Source organism: Aethalodelphis obliquidens, unplaced genomic scaffold (assembly GCF_003676395.1).
Source record: "Aethalodelphis obliquidens isolate GAN/ISIS:26980383/991018 unplaced genomic scaffold, ASM367639v1 scaffold8, whole genome shotgun sequence".
Lineage (NCBI taxonomy): Eukaryota > Metazoa > Chordata > Mammalia > Artiodactyla > Delphinidae > Aethalodelphis > Aethalodelphis obliquidens.
This window is the reverse complement of record NW_020837952.1, coordinates 61,665,016-61,686,626: the sequence shown is the minus strand read 5'-3', so window position 1 is coordinate 61,686,626 and position 21,611 is coordinate 61,665,016. Positions and strand designations below refer to the sequence as shown.

Here is a 21,611-nt window from a genome sequence, read left to right as displayed (position 1 = left end):
CACACACACACGGATACGCACACACACGGATACACACACACACACACACAGAGATACACACATACACACGCACATGGATACACACACACAGCTATACACACACAGATACACACAGATACGCACACAGATACACACAGATACACACGGATACACACACGCAGAGCCGGGAGAGAAGCCCCACGGGGCGTGTAGTCAGAGAGGGAGGGAGTCTGTGTTGGCAGGCAGGCAGGCAGTGGGGATGTCAGCTGCTGAAGCCGTGGGTTCTGCGTCAGATCCATTGCACCTGCCTCCACTGATTAAGGTCGTTTTCAGACTTGCACGTCCTCCAAGCAGTACAGAGAGTAAATAGTAAGAGGTTTGCCCGACTTGTTTTCTGAAACTTGGAATCAGCTCTGTCTGGCTCCAGCTGACCTGGCTGAGACTAGACAGGTGCACCGACCCTCCAGCTGGGCTGCGTCTGTGTCTGCTTGCTGCCCTTTTAACATCACGGGGCCGTGAACTTCACCCTCAGGTGGCGCTCAGCGACCCCGTTTCTGACTGTGCAGAGGCCGGTGGCCTCGTTATGCCTGCACACGATGACACACCTTTACCCCATCACCTTCCCCCACGCTCCCCCCGCCCCGGGTGCCCTGCGGCTTTGTCCCAAAGATACCCCTGGCCTTCGGGGAGGCGCACACGAGGCTTGTTCTCCTGCCTCCTCGCGTGGCTACCTTGGAAGTAAACCTTTGTCTGCCGCTGACCTCGGCGTGTCCGCGTTTGGCTTGCTGCGTGTCTGGCAGGACGAGCCTGGTTCGGTAACGGTGGCACTTAGGACGCTTGGTGTGTTCCATTGTTCTCTTGAACCTTGGGGATCCCACAGTGGCAGGGCTTGTAAGCCCGAGACCCTCTGTGACGCAGAGTGGGCACTGCCAGCCTGGGAGGGTCACTGAATCCGAGCGGCGCCTGAAACCTGGAGCTCGGGCTGGGGGCTCCTGCCTCGCTTGGGGGGCCTCGGGAGTCTTCTGCCTCTCGTGTGATCTTACCCCAGCATGAAGGGAGGCGGAGGGAGCCCCAGTCCTCTTCCCCTGGCTCAGTCCCAGAGAGGATGGAGGGCTGGCTCCTGGTCGGGGACAGCCACCATCGGCCCGATCTGCCGTGGGGGTGCCCAGTGCTCCGTTTGTCCCCGGGGTGGCCACTGCCCCAGGTGGACTCCCTATTTCATCTCAGGAATGTTAAAAAAAATCACCCAGAAAAAGTCACTTTGGTTTAGTAATTTAGCGTAGCAGAGAGGATCTTATAAATGCTGCCCGTGAGGTTGTGACGCTCCTGCAGGGCGGCTTATAGTTCGGCTGGACTTTGGTTGAAAATCTCCAAGTCCTGTTGTCGGCATGCGTATGTATGTAGGGTCTATTATCCAGCAGTTAAAACAAAGACTTGTTTCATCAGGGCAGGTGTAGGCGTGGGAGTTAGAATGAGATCAAGTGGGGGGGCAGCGGCCCCTGCAAGGAGGTAGCCACCCCCTTCCCCGCCGGCTTTGCCAGGAAGGTGGGCAGGGGTGGGAGGGGGGCAGGGGCGGAAGGGCACGGGTAACCACGTTCCCAGCCGGGGTGTTGAATTATCCCGCGTGAGTGGCAGCGGGTGGACACTGAAAGGTCCAGGCAGAGCAGAGCCACATTCACACTTGTCTGTGGCTCATTGGGGGAACGAACCCCAGCAGGACGGCTGGCAGCCGCCCGAGTTGGAGAGGAGCCTGGCTTGCTGGGCACGTGAGCCTGTGGACAGAGCACCCTTCACTGGCCTGGGGGATGCAGGAGTGGGGGTGGGGGAGTAGAAGAGATGGGTTTAGATGTAGACGCTTGGGTGTGAGGCACCTGTGGGACGTGGACGTGACTGGCCAGGTGCACTCCTGGGGCTCTGTGACGCGGGCGTGGTCAGGGTCAACAAGACAGGTGTCCACCTGTCCCCTGTGGCCCCAGGCCTGGGCTCAGTTTGCCCCCCGCTCTCTGTGTAGAGAAGCGTTGCTAAGGGTTCGCGCGAACCCTGTGGGCGCAAGCTGGTGGCTCTCAGTCGGCGCCCCTGCCTTCGGGAGACGTTGGCCAACGTCTAGCATGTTGGGAGGGGAGGTGCCGGCATCAGTGGCTGGAGCCCGGGCGCGCTGCTCAAACCCTACGTGATGGGCCGGCCCACCGCAGAGAGGTGCAGACTGGGGGGCCCGGGCCAGGGAGGCTCCCAGGGCGTCGGGCGGCTTTCGAGCCCTCCTCTGCTTCAGAGGTCCCTGCCTACCCCAGAACATTTTGCTCGGAAGTTTGCTTCAAAGGGGTTGTTGGGTTGTTACTTTACAAAGAGAGAGGGGACGCCCGTGAGCCTTGGGCACTGGTCCTCCGACGGGGCCACCCACAGCCAGCCCAGTGGCCCCGAGGAGGGTGCCCATCGCGAGGGCTACTCCAGAGGGCGGCCGGAGCAGCTTGGGCAGCGGGGAGTCAGCAAGGGACGTGCCTTCTGTGTGCAGAGACTGGCCCGAATCAGGTGGGGCGGCCAGGCTGTGGGGCGAGGCGGCCAGCCGTGCTCTGGGCCCCTTCGTCTGCCAGTGAGTTCTGTCCACATGCGTTGCCGGATCGATTTGGCCACCAGCCAGGTTCAGTTTAGTCTGGAAGTAACTGCCGCGTCCCCTCTCATCACATGATCTTTTACAGGCGACTCTGACTTTTTATCTGATCCCCTATGCGGTGCAGGACTATGCAAAATGAAAGCAAGGGGAGAGAAATGCTAACACTATGCAGAAAACGAAAGTGACCCCCAAGTTCCCACCATCAACTCTGTGCAAGATGCTCCTCTAAGAACATCTATTTATACATCCGTGAATTTATAATTTATACCTGGTGTGTTCACACGACATGCACTGCCGTGCTGGGAAGTGTCTCTGTGCCAGCATGGGTAGTTGACCAGGGGACGACAGCGTCGCTCTCACCTTAGGGCACAGCCGGTGGCCTCCACTGTGGCCTGTGACTGATTCTTCCAGTCAAACTAAATCCACAAGACCAGAGACTGCTCGTTCATAGACCCTTTCTGCGGCTACCCTGTGAGTCGTCCATAACTTGGAACCTGCCTCGTGCTGGACCCCTCTCACCCTGATCGGGTAGCTTCCAAAACCCCTCCCCGTTTGACACGACGAGCCCTGTGTGTTGTCGTGAAGTCCAGGCTGAGTTCCTGGCCCAGCAGACGGAGGGGCCGATGGAGGCGGTCCCCGCCCCAGGCACAGACTCACCCAGGACGGCCTCCAGCCAGACCCCAGGCTTCTGTTGGTGTCATTCCTCAGTCGACTAGGGATGCAGATAGCGTTGATGTTTTCACGTCCCCATGGATCTCTGTGCCTTTTTCGAGAGGATAATCGTGTATCACCACATCTGTTACGTGTAACAGCAGTGCGCGTATAAAATAGCATATCCTCCTTACCTAGTTTTGTTTTTCTTCTCACCCAAGCAGCAGATGAAGCTTAGGGTAAGCTGAATGTAGCGGAAGGTGGGGAGAGCTAGACTGCAGGTTTCACAGCCAGCCTGGGGCCAAACCAGGAGCTGCCGTGCTCGTCTGTATAAAGGCAGATGGTGACTCTCACCCGCCGTCACCGGTGGGCTTTGAGAACGCAGCCTGTCCACACGGGGGGCTTGTCTTCCAACTTCTCCGCCTCCCAGTTCCTGTGCTGGCCTCGGAGGGTTCTTTCTGGGCCCCACTTGCCGTTACAAGCTGTCACCTCACGTTTCCCACAGCTGTTTGTGTGTCCAGCCTTACCTGGAGGCCTTACCTGGTGGCATCTGCAGGCCCGCAGTTATGACTGGGTTTCCCATGGTAGAGGTTGTCCTGTGCTGTCATCCCTACATCCACCCAAGTCTCCCCTTTCTCCTCCTGCATCCTAGTGGATGTCTGGACCCACCAGGCCTCTCTAGAGCCCCCTCCCCGCCCCCTACCCGCCCTGCCTTGCTGTGGCCCTGACCCACCTGCACACGCTGCGGGCCTGGGTCTGTTACGTGCGTCTTTCCCACTTGATTTCTGAGCCAGACTGAACACAGGCACTGGGTCTTGAACATCCTTCCCCAAATTTAATACAGGAGCTGGCCTGGAAAATTCACAGCCTCCATTTGGTGACTGTGGCTAAGACATCCCATCTTCTGATGACATAGAGTTTCCCAAACTTATTTAGCTCTGACTTTTAAATTACGTATAACTTGTCCTCTTCCTTTTGGATGTCTGATGAATTTTAAAGCAGAATGTTTCCCAGCACTTTGGAGTGGCGTTCCTTGTGTTCACGTGAATTCCGTGAACCCTCTTGACGTGAGAATGTGGTGTTTTTACAGATGCCTGCTCTGTGCCTATTTCTGAGATCATCACCGTTGAAGAAACGGACATTAATGGGAAACACTACACCAGTGGAAAATGGCAGAAAATGGAAAAGCCTTATGCTTTCACAGGTAACGTGGCCTGAATGTTCCTCAGTAATTCCATGCAGGTTACATGAAAGGGAACTTTTTTTGTCACTTGTTTAACAAACTTATTGTGTCCTTGGTTTACCTTTATAGAAAGGTCCTTATATCATTTTTTCCAAGCTTTACTTTTATTTATTTTTTATTTATTTTTGGCTGCGTTGGGTCTTTGTTGCGATGCGCGGGCTTCTCATTGTGGTGGCCTCTCTTGTTGCGGAGCACGGGCTCTAGGCACGCGGGCTCAGTAGTTGTAGTGCACAGGCTTAGTTGCTCCGCGGCACGTGGGATCTTCCCGGACCAGGGCTCGAACCCATGTTCCCTGCATTGGCAGGCAGATTCTTAACCACTGCGCCACCAGGGAAGTCCTAAGCTCTACTTTTAATATTCATTTTTTTCTTATTTTTTTATTTTTTTTTTACGTGGGTTAAAAGAACTGAGAAATAGGATCTTTTCCCTAATATACCTTGGAAGTTACTAGTCAGAAGGAAAGGGGACCATTGGGGCGTTTTGAGTGTGAACCTGGGGTTAGTGTGAGGGGAGTGTGTTCCCCGGTCCGCAGGGCCGCAGGCTCACGGCGTGTGTTCTCTGTGCAGTGCATCGTGTGAGGAGGGCCCGGCAGCACCGCTGGAGGTGGGCGCAGGTGACCTTCTGGTGTCCTGAGGAGCAGCTGTGCCACCTGTGGTTGCAGACCCTCAGGGAGCTACTGGAGAAGCTGAGTACGTGCGTAACCAAGGCGGATGTGATGAGTCGCTGTGGCTTTTGAATGCTTTACTGATTAGAGGACCACGTGGTGTGGTGCCCAGAGCCTGGCCCCCAGGGCGCTGGTACCTGCACTGACAGCCGCGAGGCTTGGGGCAGCCCCCTTGGCTCTCTGGGCCTGGGTTTCTTTTCCTGGAAAATGGGGTGATAATGCCTGCACTCGCGATGAATGGAGGATTAAACCAGGTGCCTGGGGCAGGCATCTCTGTCCCCCTGGGGTGTGTCTGAACATCTGAGCTGTGAGTTATTGCCGTGCGGCCAGAATCTGTCTGTCACACTTAACGGTAGGTGTCAACTCGTTTTGTGTCTGGAACACTATTTCGTGTTGTTTGGGTATGATCTTTTTTTAAATCAAAGTATAGTTGATTTACAATGTTGTGTTAATTTCTGCTGTACAGCAAAGTGATTCAGTTATACACATACATATATTCTTTTCCATTACGGTTTCTCAAAGGATATTGAATATAGTTTCCTATGCTCTACAGCAGGACCTTGTTGTTTATCCATCCCGTAGACAGTAGTTCGCCTCACGCTAATCTGTTTGAATATAATCTTAATACACAGCCTTGACAGCTCAGTGCAGGCGTCAGCCATAGAAAAGAAAGAGCATGTGTTTAGGTTGGTTTTATGTCTTTTAAAATTAATTTGGCCTCTAGATAAAAAAAGGTGAATTATAATTTGTTTGAAGAAGGTACTTCCCACACAGCAGCTTCGGAGAGACATCCCGGCTTGGAAAAGCACGTGTTCAGCTTAGCATCTGGGTGGCGGGACTTGGATTCTGCGTTTCGCCGTCTGATTCTGTGGGACGGGATGGGGTGTTTGGTCCCCCGCCGTCCATCCGACCAGTGCGTCCTGACCTTTCCTTCCATCTCAGGTCGCTGGCGCTCTGTCCTCTGCTTGTCCGCTGGACTTCTGAGCGAGTCCGGTTGGGAGGTTGCCTCAGTTCCTCTGCCGCCACCTCCTCCTCCTCCTCACCTGCTCCCTCCCCTCTGTCCTCCGGTGGTTTTCACGAGACTTTGAGTCTTTGGATTGGGATGATTCTGGAGGCTCAGACTCCAAGAGGAAGCCCTCTCAACCTGCCCCCCACTGAATAATGGGACTTTTTTTCACAGAAAAACCTATACAGTCGTGCATCTGCTATAATCTACTTGTATCTAAAAATATCCTGTAATTCAGTTTTTTCAGCTGCTCCGTCACTTTGTGTTACTACTGAATGTTTCATTGAGGTATAACTAGACACAAAGAAGTTCTCACACACTGAGCGCGCTCGGGTAACCGGCACACAGATCGGGAGACAACGCTGCCAGCCCCCTGGGGCCCCAGACAACCCCTGCCGTCGCTGCCCAAAGGTGACAGTCACCTGACTGCAAACACCTGGGTTCGTTTTGTACTCGTGTGGTCGGATCACAGCCGACACTCCGGTGTCTGGCCCTCCAGCAGCTCATCGTCACCTGCGGGGCAGGTGGCCCGTTCTCTGCGCTGCGTGGTGTTCCGGGGATGAGTGTCTGTCCGTTTATGCAGCCCTTTTACCGTTGATGGCCGCTGGATGGCCTCCTGACGTGGCCGTCGTGAGCGGAGCTGTTCTGAACGCTCCCGCACGCGTCTCCTGGTGCACGCGGGGGACTGGACTTGCTGGGCTGGTGGCGTGTTCGAGCCTCAGTGCACGCGGCCACACCGCCTTCCAAACTGGAGGTCCCGGGGCCACGCCCACCAGCAGGGGACCGGAGCTCTGCTGGTCCCGCACCTTAACCACACCTTTAAAATTGTAGTTCCTCTGGTAGGTGTACGTAGTCTTGCGTTATGGTTTTAACTGGCATTTCCCTGATGGGAATGCGTTTCTCAGCTTCACTGGCTCTGTGTGTGGGCCATTCGGAGATCCTCTTTTGTGAGGTGTCTGTCCAGGTCTTTTACCCGTCTTCCTGTTGGGTTGTCTGTCTGTCTAAATGATGTACAGAAATTCTTTACATGTGGTAGATCTGAATCTTCCATTGGATTTTTGAATTACAGGTGCCGTCTCCCACGGGATGGCTTGTGTTTCCGCTCTCTTCATTCCATTCTTTTGATGGACATTCTTAGTATTTACGTAGCTCTGTTTATCTTTCTTAAAAACTCTGTGGCTAGTTTGTGTCCTGTTTAGGACAGCTTTTCTGCTCCAAGGCCACGAAGATGGTTTCTTCCAAAGCTTTGTTCTACCTCTTGCTTTGAGAGCTCCAGTCCCTTTAGAAGTGATGTGTGTATACAGTGTGAAGTAAGCGGTCACGGTTCACGTTCCTTAGATATAGATCCCTGCCTCACCCTGTGCATCTGTGGGAAAGCTTGTCCTTTCCCCACCGAACCGTGGTGCTATTGTTTTGTTTTTTATTTATTTTTTGCTCATGTGTAGACATTTAATTGGATTTTATATTTCACCTTGCATCCAATGACCTTGCTAAATTCATTGATTAATTTTAATAGTTTGATGATTCTTTTTGTCAGCTGTGAATAATGACTATTCTGTTTTTTCCGTCTCAGTTCTTATGCCTTTTTCTTCCTTTTTCTTACCCTTTTGCCCTGGTTTGGACCCTCCAGTGCAGCGGGGAGGGTCTTAGTCCTGATCTTGGGGGAAACTTTTCAACATCCCACAGTCGAAAATGATGCTTCTTAGGTTTTTGTTTTGTTTTGTTTTGTTTTTTTGGGCCACGCTGCGTGGTATGCGGGGGTCGAACCACGTGCCCCCTGCAGTGGGGGCAGAGTCTTAACCATTGGGCTGCCAGGGAAACCTCAGGTTTTTTTAAGTAAGTTTTTAAAGTCCAGATTAAGGAAGTTCCTTTCCAATCCTAGTTTTCTGAGAATTTTTAAAAATCATCATTGGATGTGTAATTTGATAAGTGCTTTTTCTGCATCTATTGAGATGATTGTATGATTTTCTTCTTTTTGAGTTAACGTGTTGAAAAACATTGGTTTCTCCTTGTATTTTGTATAAAAGCCTTTGTATTCCTGGAATAAACCCTACTTGGTAATGATGTATTTGCCCTTTTTGTGCATTTCTGGATTTGACTTGATGATATTTTGTTTAGGATTTTCTCACCTAGGCTCAGGGGAGAAGTAGACCTATGAGTTTCCTTTCTGTAAATGTGCTTGTCTGGTTTTGCTGTCAAGCTTACAGTGGTCATGTACACAGAGTTGAGTAGTGCTTCTTTCTTTTCTGTCGTGTGGAAGAATTTTTATCATGTTGAGGCCACTTTTCCCCTTAAATATTTGGAAGCATTAAGTGGTGAAACCATCTGGGGTTCTCTTTGTGGGAAGGCTTTTATTAATGGCTTCAGTTTCTTTATTAGATAGCAGACTATTCAGATTTTCTATTTATTCTGTCACTTTTGGTAAATTGTATTTTTTGAGAAATGTGTCTCTGACATAAAATTTATTGGCATAAGTTTAATAAATCCTTTCACTTTCCTTGTAATATTTGTAGGTTCTGAAATAATGTCCTTTCTCATTCCTGATGTTGTTAATTTGTGTTTTTTCCCTTTTTCTTTTTATCAGTTTTATTTAGGGACTTATCAACTTTAGGACTCTTTTCAAAGCATAGACTTTTGGCTTTGATTTTTCTCTATTGTGTATTGCCTTCAATATTTTATTAGGAAGATTTTCAAACATACAGAAAAATTGAAAAAATTGTACCGTAGACATTCATACCCCCACCACCTACCTTCTGCAGTTGTTAACATTTTGCTGGTTTTGTTTTGTCTGTGTCTCTCTGCCCGTCCATTAGTTAATGGTACGTTTGCTGTGTTTCCCAGTAAGTGACAGACGTCAGGGCATGACCCTTCAGACACTTCAGCACGCGTGTCATTACCTAGAGGTCAGTATTTGTTTTCAGTTCGGAGGTAGAATTTACATACGGTGAAATGGACAGATGGTAAGTGTAAATCAGTGAGTTTTGAAGCATACGTGTACCCATGTAACCCAGACCCTGTAAGACTTACCACCACCCCAGTTTCCTCATGACCCTCCCCTGCCAGTCCAGAGACGACCACCAGTCTGATTGTTTCTTTTCGTCATTGTTGCCACATGTTAGTTCTGCCACATAAATGGAATCATGTAAAAGGGGCTGTTTTGTGTAATTCTTCCGTCTCTCAGCATCATGCTTTTGGTATTTATTCACGTCGGTTAAGTGTCGTCAGTGGGCTGTTCCTTCCCGATGCTGAACGATGCTCCTTTGGTCACGTTCTGGGTATCCAGCCGTCAGTTGGTGGACGCCTGGTGGGTCTCCCCATTCTGGCTGCTGTGAATGGTGCTGTCGTGAGCGTGTGTGTGTGGGGTTCTGTGTGGACCCAGGCCTTCGATCTTCTTGCTGCTGCTGTTGATCTGTTGGTTACATTTGGTTTGTAAGTATCAGAATCTACCTGAACCGACCCAGGCAGAAATGTGGAGGTCGCTGTAAGAAAATAGGGTGTTTCAGGAGACCTGGGTGTCGGCGGTTAGCCGGGCCTCTGGAAGGGACATCCTGCCGTCCTGCCGTCTCTCCGTCCATCTCCAGATTGAGCGTTCCCTGTGCCTGTCCATCTGTCTTTCTCTCCCAACGCTCCGTGCTCTGTATCTATTTCTCTCATTTTCTGCAGACTCACTTTCCTTCACATGAAGAAGAATGAGGCTGCTGCTCCCAGCATTTACACCCTGTAGGACTCACTCCTCATCAGGAGAGAGCGTCCTTCTCTGCCAGGATTCTGAGTCCCCGGGGCTGCCGGCCCCCTGGCCGATGTGCAGGGCACCTGCCTGATCTCACGAGCTGTGCTTTTCCTCTTTTCAGAGATGAGGAAGCTCTTGAGCACCGTTCTTTGCCTTAAAAATGCTTTTTGTCAGATACCGCTAAGCAGCGCTCTAGAGCCGTTGTGGTTTGATTTCGCTCAGCAACAGTTCTTCACTTCGATCACTACGTCCATTGTGACCTACGCGGTGTTGCTGTCTTGCAGCGTCTAGACCAAAGCACTTACTGGTGTTCATCAATCCGTTTGGAGGGAAAGGACAAGGCAAGCGGATCTATGAGAGAAAAGTGGCGCCGTTGTTTACACTGGCCTCCATCACCACCGAGATCATCGGTAAGGTGCAAAGTCTCTGTAGAAGTAAATTTGAGAATGACTCAGATATGGTCACTAGGGAGGATTCTTATTGTATTAAGGTTTTTTTTTTCTGGGGCCATGCTTCGCAGCTTGCAGGATCATAGTTCCCCGACCAGGGATTGAACCCGGGTCCCAGCAGTGAAAGCTCAGAGTCCCAACCCCTGGACTGGCAGGGAATTCCCTGTTTAAGATTATTTTAACAACCTGAAATGTTGGGTTTTCTGGCATACCAGAATGAGAAGAATACAAAGTACAGAACGTAGACTGTTCTAGCCAAGTATTAGCATATAAAGCACTCAGGAAAAACACTAAGGATGAAAGGACAAAGGTTATGGACAGAAAATTCTTGCAAGAGATACAAGCAATTAGTAAGGCTTAGAAATCATTTCACCAGTAAGTGGTATTTTTAAGAAACACGATGCAATGCCACATTTGCGGTACCGAGTTTCAGAGCAGGTTCTAGATGCGGGGAGGGTGTAGGGAGACGGATTCTCCCTTCACGATTTGAGGGTTTTGTGTAAACTTATTAAAGGGCCACTTGGCAGTGCGGGTCAAGAGCCTCAAAAAGGAGGGGGTTTTTATCCAATCTTACAGTTTTCTAAACTTTCCTGAGAAAGTCATCAGCTGTGCACAGAGGGCGAGGTACACAGGTGTCCGTTGCCTCATTTTTATAAAAGCAAAACACCGGGAGCCACTTATACCCCCGAACAGGAAGCAAAAGATAAACTTGTGGTGAATCTGAAGGAACAGTATGCAGCTCTTTAAAATGGTCTTTACAAGGAATTTTTAATGATGAAAAAGGGATTGTGATAAGATGTTGGGAAAACAAGGACACAAAATTGTGTGTACAAGTGAATTTCAAGAGAGTTTTTGTTGGGACTTCCCTGGTGGTCCAGTGGCTAAGACTGCGCGCTCCCAATGCAGGGGGCCCGGGTTCGATCCCTGGTCAGGGAACTAGATCCCACATGCTGCAACTAAAGATCCACATGCCACAGATGAAGATCCTGCACGCGGCAACGGAGACCCCCCGTGCCGCAGCTAAGACCCAGTGCGCCCAGATAAAAAAATTAATCATTTTTTTTTTAAAGAGACTTTTTGTTACAGTGAGTATACAGACTATGGACTAACATTTTCTTTCCTCTACATTTTGGTATATTCTAAAATTTTCCAAGTCCCTTGGATAATAAGGGAAAACTATAAAATAGAAGACGTAATCTCTTCCAAAAAAAGTTATTATTTGTTGGCAATTAAATGCCAAGAATGTGGGACTTCCCTGGTGGCGCAATGGTTGAGAATCCGCCTGCCAGTGCAGGGGACACGGGTTCGAGCCCTGGTCCGGGAAGATCCCACGTGCCATGGAGCAACTAAGCCAGTGTGCCACAACTACTGAAGCCCACGCGCCTAGAGCCCGTGCTCCACAATGAGAGAAGCCACCACAATGAGAAGCCCGTGCACCGCAACGAAGAGTAGCCCCCGCTCGCCGCTACTAGAGAAAGCCTGCACGCAGTAACAAAGACCCAACACAGCCAAAAATAAATAAATAAAATTTTTTTTAAATGCCAAGAATGTGATGTCCTACCCAGTAGAGTGTATTCTGAGAGGTCCTGTTCCCCTGAGGTCAGCATCCCTGTCCATGAAAGGAATTTGGGTCAGATCGAAGGAGGGGTTTCTTACAGGAAACCCTCCTGAAGATTTTATAGGACCTCATTTTAAAAGCATGGTTTACTTGCCTTTTTTTTTTTTTTTTTTTTTTTTTTTGCGGTACGCGGGCCTCTCACTGTTGTGGCCTCTCCCGTTGCGGAGCACAGGCTCCAGACGCGCAGGCTCAGCGGCCATGGCTCACGGGCCCAGCCGCTCCGCGGCATGTGGGATCCTCCCAGACCGGGGCACGAACCTGTGTCCCCTGCATCGGCAGGCGGACTCTCAACCACTGCGCCACCAGGGAAGCCCCGACTTGCCTTTCATTTTAAAGAGGATTCACAGACCTGAGTGTAAACTCTATGATGTAACATGTTTTCTCCCCACAGTTACTGAGCGTGCTAACCATGCCAAGGAGAGTTTATATGAGCTCAATATAGACAAATATGATGGGTAAGTAAGCATCTTCCATCTGACTAGTAAACAGTCAATTCTCATCAATTTTTCCCCTTGTGTCTTCATTTTATTCACTCCCTCTCCTTACACCTTTTTTCCTAGTTGTAGAAGTAAAATAAACCTTCTTCTAGAAAATTAGGAAAGGCAGAAACGTTCAGTCGTGTTCATCTCCTTGGAAAACCACCGTGTAATAGTTTTGTTTTCCTTTTCGGTCTTACCACCTACGTACAGAAATTTTTTCTGTATCGTTTGAAAGTATGTTATAGACATGATCAGCTTTCGTCCCTAAATATTTGTGTATATTTCCTAAAAGCAAGGATATTCTCTTACAGAACTAAAACGCAGTGATCAAAACCAGGAGATTAGCACTGATACGAATGCCGTTACCCATTTGCTGTCCTTATCAGACTGCCGCTGTCCCATTACTCCCTAAGGCAGAAGAGCCCTGGATCATACGTTGCCTTCAGACTCAGTGGGTGTGTCCCTAGTCTCCCGTGACCCGGACCAGATCCTCAGCCTTCTTGGTGTGGCTGAATTTTGGGAGAACAGGCCAGTGCCTTTGCAGCATGTCCCTTGGTTCTAGGTCTGTCTGAGGTTTCCTCTCGGTCAGGACCTGCTTGTGCGTTTCTGGCTGCGACAGCGCAGAGTGGGTGCTGTGCTCGTCCCCGCAGGAGGCACCGGCCCCGAGTGTGACTCTGCATCTGTGTTGCGTCTGTACCTGCTGGCATGTCAGCTCCTGGAGAGCCGGCCTCCCATGCCTTGTGCACAGCTGTCCCCGGCGCCTGGCACAGGGCTGGCACGCGGCAGGTGCTCCGCGAATGAACAGATGAGGCTGGGGAAAGGTGGTGAGGATCCCTGGAAGGCTTGTACATAGGTGTCCTGTGGGCTCGGGTGTTTTGGAAAGATACTTTTGTTTTATTTATTTTGTTTATTTATTTTTGGCTGCGTTGGGTCTTTGTTGCTGCGTGCGGGCTTTCTCTAGTTGTGGCGAGCGGGGGCTACTCTTTGTTGCGGTGCGTGGGCTTCCCATTGCAGTGGCTTCTCTTGTTGTGGAGCACGGGCTCTAGGCACATGGGCTCAGTAGTTGTGGCTCTTGGGTCTAGAGCACAGGCTCAGTAGTTTTGGCGCACGGGCCCAGCCGCTCCGCAGCACGTGGGATCCTCCCGGACCGGGGCATGAACCCGTGTCCCCTGCGTCGGCAGGCGGACTCTCAACCACTGCGCCACCAGGGAAGCCCCGGAAAGATACTCTTGAAAGCTGCGTGGCAAGTAGCAATGAGGATTGGACCCAAGGAAGCTGCCAGAGGTTGTGGGTCTTGGGCAAGAGCTGGCTGGACAGTGGCAGAGGCAGCAGGGCTGCTCTCCAAGGCGTTTGGGGGAGAATCGGCTGGTCCCCGTGACCGAGTCCTCACCAAGTGTCATCAGGCAATGAGATGAGCTGAAGCGGGTTTTGGTATGGGGGACGTCAGCTGAGCTGTGGGCCCCCTCCAGTCGGGTCAGCGTGAAGGCTGAGGGGCAAGCTTTGTGACCAGGAGCGGCGGCGTCCTGAGTGTCCCTGTGCCCCATCCCAGGGCCCCAAGAAGGCTCTAGGGTCTCAAGTGGGCAGCTGTGCCGCTGGGGACCTCAGGCAGTGTGAAGAGCCTCCCTGGAGGGGGGAAGGGTCAGGGAGGCAGATTAGGGTCACACGGCGGGAGTGGGTCGTGAGTGGGGGAGGGGTGGGGGAGCGTCAGAGAGGGAAGAAGCCACGTGTCACCTGCCCCAGAGGCCGAGTTCCTGGAGACCTTGTTCGGGGGCTGGAAGGCAGAGGGTAGAAGCCTGTTGAGCCCATGTTTTGTCTGCTTGGTTTCGTCAGCCTCGCCTGCTAGGGACGGAGGGGGCATTCTCTGCAGCTTGGCCCCAGGCCCTGCCCTTCACCCGGTCCCCCAGGCCCTGCCCTTCTCGACCTGTCAGAGCCTGGCCGTGTGGCTACGGCGGGCATCAGGAGCCTCTCCCTGCAGGGCTGGGATGCAGACGCGGAGGGTCTGAAGAGGTCTGCCGCGGGAGCGGGGAGTGAACTGAGATGGGTGGGGACTGTGCCGGCCGACGGGGCACGGGCACAGCTGCGGCCCGGGTTGCGGCTCGGAGGCCAGCGCAGGAGGGGGCTGGTGGTGCGCGGCGGGTGCGGAGGGCCTGACCCCTGTGTTCCTCCTGCAGCATCGTCTGCGTGGGCGGAGACGGCATGTTCAGCGAGGTCCTGCACGGCCTGGTGGGCAGGACGCAGAGGGACGCCGGCGTGGACCAGGACCAGCCGCGGGCATCGCTCGTGCCCAGCCCGCTGCGGATTGGCATCATCCCCGCGGGTACGTGGGCAGGGAGGGGCCCCCCGTGGGTTTTCCTTGAGGCTCATCCCTTTATTTCAGGTGCGCTCTTCTCTCCACGCACCTGACGCAGGACCGCCGCTGCGTGCGGCTTCCTGCCCGGCGCTGGGGGCGTGGTCCTTGCTCTCCAAGGGTTGGCCGTTTGGCAGTGGGGGGGATGGGGGAGGCCCAGAGCACCGTGCAGGACAAGGGGAGCCTGGGGGGCAGGCGGTGTCCTGGAAGAAGTGACGGGCACCCGGGGCGGGGGGGCTGCCTGTCGGGGCGGGAGGCCTCGCGGTGTGAGCGGGACGGGCCGGCCGTGCCGTGTCCTGAGGTGGCCGGCTCGGTGCATTTGGTGTCTCCGGGAAGCACCCAGCTCTTAGGAGAATCACAGCATTAAGCCGGCGGGGGCGGGGTGAAGCCGGGGCTTTGCAGACCACTCAGCGGAAGGAGGCACCCTCCTCCCCCTGTGTCTGGGCCACAGCGGCAGGGACCCTGGCAGGCCAGCTTCGGGTAGACATCTGGGTTCTCCGATGGCTCTGAGAATGGTGCCGTCACCCCATTTTCTGGGTGACGATGCGGGGTGCCAGGGTCAGGTTGCATGGTTGCCCAGAAGGGCGTGGACGGTGGGGCTCGGAGGCTGCCCTGCCCCACCTGGGAAAGTCTGTCCTTCTCCACCTGCCCGAGTATTGTCTGTGTGTTAAGGACGTTCCCCTCAGTGGGTCACGTGTTTTCCGACTTCTCTGCCAAGCTAGGCTTTTGTCCTTTAACCTTGTACGTGGTGTTTCTGGACTACGTGAAGTTTATTTTTCTACATTCTAATCTGTTTCTCCTTTATGCCCCTTGTCACCATTTGCCCGTGTGGCTCTGATACCTAAAACCCTGGGCTGTTAAAATGGTCGAAGGGCGCACGAGCTCAGACCAACGCCGCACGCCGGGAGTGCCCCCGCGCAGGCGCCCTGCTTCTCCGCGGCCTGGCGTGGACCGGGTCTTGCTGTGGAGCTCAGCAGACACACGGACCAGCGTGGCAGGAGAGGGTCTCCAGTAGTGGGGCAGGGTAGAGGAGATGCCGCTGGCGTGGGTCTGGGGGAGTGGCTCGGAGGGGCTCCTTCCAGGGGGGGTCCCAGGAGCCTTGCTGAGACATGCGCGAGGGGCCGGGCGCAGAGTGACGCGTGCCAAGGGTCCCCTGGGGCAGCGGGTGGCCATGGGAACAGCCGTGCGCTCAGGCAGGGGGCTAGAGGGACTGGGGAAGGGCCCTGGGTCAGGCTCTCGTCTTGAGGGCCGCGTGTGAGCCCACCCTCTGCGTTCCGTTCTAGAGCAGCGGCGGGTGGGCGGCCCAGGTCCCGTGGACGCTGGACGTCGGGCGTGTGGTCGGCTGTGACTCGGGCACGGTTTCAGTGGCAGAGCCAGCGGGACTTGGCGAATCGGATGGCGCAGCCAGCCCGAGCCGCCAGCAGGAGCCCCCTGGCACTGGGCTGTGGGCACTGGCCGTGGAGCTCAGGGACAGTGTGTCGGGGTTCAGAGCTGGGTGGTCCTGCCTGGGCCTGCTCAGGTCTCAGGAAGGCCGGCACAGCGGGGGCGGGGAGACAGCAGTGCCCAGACTGTGCTTGCAAGAAGAAGGGCACATGCCGGCTGCCTCTGCCCTGGGCCGGATGATACAGCTTCAGGGGGGGCCGCCTCCCAGGCAAGGCCTCGAGGAGGGGGAGGCTGCAGGTGGCTCTGGGGCACAGGGGCTGGGGGTCAGGAGTCTCCTGACACCCGAGATGAACCAGATCTTACGTCTGGAGCTGGCGCTCCCTCTGGGTTAAATAAAGTCTTCACCGCACAGAGGTCACTGGGGAGGTACGTTGTCCCCAGAGGGGACAGTGACCTGTCGGAAGCAGACTGAATGTTAAACAAGTGAGAAGTGGTGTTTTGGGGACGAAAAAGAATCAGACATTCTCCTGCCCTGAAGCGGCCGCCAGCCCAAAGCACAGGGGTCCACAGCCTGCAGGCACCCCGCGCTCCGTCGGTCCGTTCCCTCGGTGGGTCCTCGTGCATACATTCTGCTGGCCTCCTGAGGGCCGGCCTCGCTGGGGGCCTCGCGAGGGGACACGGTGGGGACGCAGGGAGTCCAGGGGGAGAGGCAGGTGATGAGCACAAAACAGAGAGAACGGAGCAGTGGGGCCCGGGGGAGCACGGTCCGGACGGGCGCATGGGGCCTTGCACGTGTGATCCCACTCAGATGCCTGAAGGGCGGGGGACAGTGCCCTGCATCTGGGGCACGATGTTCTAGGCCGGAGGAGTGGCACAGGCGGTGACCCCGAGGCAGGAAAGGCTTGGCTGCGGGTGGGGCCGCCGTGAGCAGGGTGAGTGAGAGGCAGAGTGGAGGTGGGAGCTGCGGGGGGCAGGGGGAGGTGGCCCCGTGGAGGATGCTGAGCTGAGCACCTTCTTTAAACATCTGACTTCTCAGCAAAGTGACCCCTGAAACCTACTAGAAACTCGGTTCACTTACCCTGTTTGTTGCCCTAAGGACTTGGGTGACAGTGAATGCTTGTGCCCCAGCCCAGGGCAGCCCCCACTGAGCCCTCTGCTTTTTTCTGTAGAGTTCAGGTGCCTGTAGGTTCTGCGCCATCTCACACCCTCAGTGGAAGCGTTTGCGGTTAGCTCCTAGTGAATGAACTCGGAAAAGTGGGCCACGTCCAGCCCAGCCCTCGAGAGCCGGCGGTTTGCCCCAGGTGCGGCCCAGGACTGACTGACCAGTGGCCTTCAGCCTGTCCCTGTCCTGCCCACTGTTCCCACACGAGGTGCCTCCCAAGCAGCTTCTGTGACGAGATGCTGGCGTTGAGGAGGGTCGTCAAAAAGGGCCCGTCTTCGTTGTGGCTGTAAAAAGGATGGTGCAGCCGGTCAGAAGCGCTGGGCTGCTTTTCCCTACTCGAGACAGATCCCTTTATGAGACTTTCAACTTGATTCTAGCATCTGTTTAATAGGGCAGTTAGATTCTAGATAGACCCAGAGATAAAGAGGGACTTTAAAGGTCAAAAGGACATGGTGCAAAGTGCAGACCACTCGTCTCTTCATTTTTATTTGAGATCACTGCGTAAGAGACTGCTGAATATACAACTTATATCTGATCAAATGCAGGGGAGGGGCTGCCCTGGTGGCGCAGTGGTTAAGAAGCCGCCTGCCGACGCAGGGGACTCGGGTTCGAGCCCTGGTCCGGGAAGATCCCACGTGCCGCAGAGCAACTAAGCCCGTGCCCACAACTACTGAGCCTGCGCTCTAGAGCCCGCGAGCCACAACTACTGAGCCCGTGCGCCGCAACTACTGAAGCCCGCATGCCTAGAGCCCGTGCTCCACAACAAGAGAAGCCACCGCAATGAGAAGCCCATGCACTGCAACGAAGAGTAGCCCCCCCGCCCCGCTCGCCGCAACTAGAGAGAGCCCGCGCGCAGCAACGAAGACCCAAGGCGGCCAAAGAGATGACGAACACCGCCTGCGGTCCAGCGCGTCCATGGAGAACCACGGACCTCAGGCGCCCCTTAGGCTGAGGGCCTTACAGAATGTGCCGGGGCCTGAGGGCACAGCATCTGGGTCCTGCCTGCGGCCAGAGCTTGTGTGCCTGTAAGCAGGATGGTTATTCCCTGATGGGCCTCAACCTGTGTTGGTTGTGTGTCTGAGGCAACATTTATGGTACAATTCTGGATACCGTCAGGGTTTATTCTTGGGAAATCTAGACGTGTTAAAATTCAGATCGCTCAGCCCCAGCCCAAACCTCCTGAGTCAGGACCTCGGGGGTGGGGCGGGGCTCAGGAGTCTGTTATAAATAAGCCCCCGGGAGGTGTTCTGCCCACTCAGGTGGAGAGCAGAGACGCTGGTGATGACCCAGTTAGAACCAGGACAGACCGAGGGAGGACCCGTAGCATCCCTGCCGTGCCCTCGGGGTCCCGGTGCTAGCTGGGTGCTCTGAGGTCACCTCCACTCTATAGACAGGGGTGTGGGCAGGAGGAGGCAGAGCCCCGGCCGAGCCCGTGGGGTTCAGAGCGGGTCCCGCTGGCCCCTCACGTCTGTCAGCCGGCAGCTGCTGCGCCCTTATGACCCAGGGGTGGGCTGAGGCTCCGGGTCTCGCCTCGCACAGGCCTGCGGTGCTTTTTCTGTGACCTCCACGAGCTGTCCCTGCTTTACATGCGCTTTCCCGCTGCAGAATCCCTCTGGTCTTGTGGTCTGGAGCCCCAGGGCTGCTGCCCGCCTTTGTGGCAGCCAGGAGCGGGGACACTGTGCAGAGCGCTGAGCCTGGCGCCCCGCTGCCACCGCTGCAGGGACTTCCCAGGGGCCCCGCCCCCTAGACGGGCTCAGGAGGGGTCTCTGAACTCTCTGGGAGGAGCTGGTTGATGGTGTTCTTGATGAACCAACCTCAGTGACTAATTTTGTAGGCAAACAGAGCTTATTCCTTCTTATTTACTCCCGGGCCATGGAAGAAGCAGAAGAGCTTACCACTCATTCACCTGGAAACACGCTGGGATCTTAAGTGACTGTAGTGATAGTAAGGACCTTTTCCCCCTTTTAGGGTCGACAGACTGTGTGTGTTACTCAACGGTTGGCACGAACGACGCGGAGACCTCGGCTCTGCACATCGTCGTGGGTAGGTGCCTCGCTCAGTGCCGCACTTGGCTTGCTGCGTCCCAGGTCCCCGGGCACACGCGGGTGTCGGTCCGCCTCACCGTGCGGGTGCCCGTCAGTCCGCCCGTAGGGCCTTGGCTGCCACCTTTCCCTGCCACTTCCCATCCAGCGGGGTGACCTTCAGACACAGAAGTGCTGCTCTGCTCGGAACCCTCTGGTGCCCTCCCCAGAGCATTTGGGGTGCCCGGCGCCTGCGCCCCGGTGGTTCTCCGTGGCGTCCCGGGACTCGGCCCCTTGTCGCCCTGTGGGAACAGGCCTCCCCAGTCACACCCCTCCTCCCCGCTCCCCTAGAAAGCGCGTCCCCCGGGGTAGGAAGCCCCAGGCTGCTTGTGCAGCAGCTCGGAGCTGTGCAGGCGCCCTCAGCGCACGTGTGGCCCCCTCTGCCCGTCCTCGTCCCTGAAGGCAGCGCTCCTCGCGTGTCATCCAGTCACAGAACGGCTGTGTTTACAGACGGTGCACGTGTGAGCTGGCGTGTGAAGACGCCAGGCGCCTTCCCACCTTCCTTCCCGTTAGTGGCGTTTAGCGAGCTTCATGGTCACATTGTTTTCCCCTCCTTACGGAACAGCCTTCCAAGCCCGTTTTGGAAATTTGAGTCAAATTTAGTCACTTGAGTGGAGAGCAGGAGGCCGGGCACCCCGGGAGAACAGCCCACGGCCTCGGCTGCCTTCTGCCTGTCTCACGCTTTAATCCGTGGCTTCGTCACGGCCGCTGGGCGCTGTGCAGCGGGACAGGCGGAGGGGCGCGGCGTCCACCCTGGCTTCTCTACGCAGGGGACTCGCTGCCCATGGACGTGTCCTCTGTGCATCACAACAGCACGCTGCTGCGGTACTCGGTGTCCCTGCTGGGCTACGGCTTCTACGGGGACATCATCAAGGACAGCGAGCAGAAGCGGTGGATGGGTCTCGTCAGATACGACTTCTCAGGTAACTCAGAGTACCACGCCGGGAGCTTCCACACACGGCCTCCGCCTCGCTCAGGGTGGGGCCCCATTCACAGACGGAAACCAGGGGGCGGGAGTCTGACGGGTCCCGGGTGCCCGGAGAACCACTGCCGTCGGTCACAGGCCAGTCCTCACATGTGCTCAGAGCTGGAACAAAGAGGAATGGAGGTCGATCCCAGATCGTACAAACAAGTGACGGTCTGCACTTCAGGTCACGTGCAGCACCACCCTTCAGCCTTCAAATGCATTTAAATGCAGTAAAAAAGTTTGAAAGGGGCTTCCCTGGTGGCGCAGTGGTCGAGAGTCCGCCTGCTGATGCAGGGGACATGGGTTCGTGCCCCGGTCCTGGAAGATCCCACGTGCTACGGAGTGGCTGGGCCCATGAGCCATGACCGCTGAGCCTGCATGTCCGGGGCCTGTGCTCCACAATGGGAGAGGCCACAACAGTGAGAGGCCCGCGTACCGCCAAAAAAAAAAAAAAAAAGAAAAAGTTTGAAAGGATGTAGGATTCAAAGTTTGACACTTGTTGCTGAGATGAATTCCTTGGCTGTATTTATTTATTTATTTGCAGGGACTTAGAGTACTATTTTATTTTATTTTTAACATCTTTATTGGAATATAATTGCCTTCCACTGTTGTGTTAGTTTCCGCTGTATGACAAAGTGAGTCAGCCATATGCATACATATATCCCCATATCTCCTCCCTCTTGCCCCAGGCCCCACTTCTGATTCTAGTTCTCTTGCTGTTTCCACCACATCTGCAGTGACTTCCTGCACTGAGGTCTGAACCCCTCCAAGTCATCCAGGAGGGTTGGAATCAACTTCTTCCAAACTCCTGTCAATGTTGATATTTTGAACTCTTCCCATGAATCATCCCAGATGTTCTTAATGGCATCTGGATGGTGAAGGTTTTTGGTTTACTTTGCCCAGATCCATGAGAGAAATTACTGTCTGTGGCAACTATAGCCTTACAAAATGTATTTCTTAAGGAGTAAGACTTGAAAGTTGAAATGGGGACTTCCCTGGTGGTGCAGTGGTTAAGAATCTAGCTGCCAATGCAGGGGACACAGGTTCGAGCCCTGGTCCGGGAAGATCCCACGTGCCACGGAGCAACTAAGCCCGTGCGCCACAACTACTGAGCCTGCGCTCTGGAGCCCGTGCTCCACAACAAGAGAAGCCACCGCAGTGAGAAGGGCACACACAGCAATGAAGAGTGGAGAAAGCCTGCACATAGCAATGAAGACCCAACACACCAAAAATAAATAAATGAA

The 21,611-nt window shown here is 54.5% G+C and overlaps 1 protein-coding gene across 1 annotated transcript in view; it reads left to right on the top strand.

The window, feature by feature from the left end:
- The window catches only part of CERK (ceramide kinase), a 55,387-nt gene that overhangs the window by 25,112 nt on the left and 8,664 nt on the right, over nucleotides 1-21,611 (top strand). Inside the window, exons 3-9 of the mRNA XM_027106030.1 lie at nucleotides 4,329-4,442; nucleotides 5,048-5,170; nucleotides 10,166-10,291; nucleotides 12,340-12,403; nucleotides 14,599-14,744; nucleotides 19,288-19,362; nucleotides 20,171-20,323. Of these exons, the coding sequence (XP_026961831.1) occupies nucleotides 4,329-4,442; nucleotides 5,048-5,170; nucleotides 10,166-10,291; nucleotides 12,340-12,403; nucleotides 14,599-14,744; nucleotides 19,288-19,362; nucleotides 20,171-20,323 (801 nt within the window). The remainder of the gene's footprint in view (nucleotides 1-4,328; nucleotides 4,443-5,047; nucleotides 5,171-10,165; nucleotides 10,292-12,339; nucleotides 12,404-14,598; nucleotides 14,745-19,287; nucleotides 19,363-20,170; nucleotides 20,324-21,611) is intronic.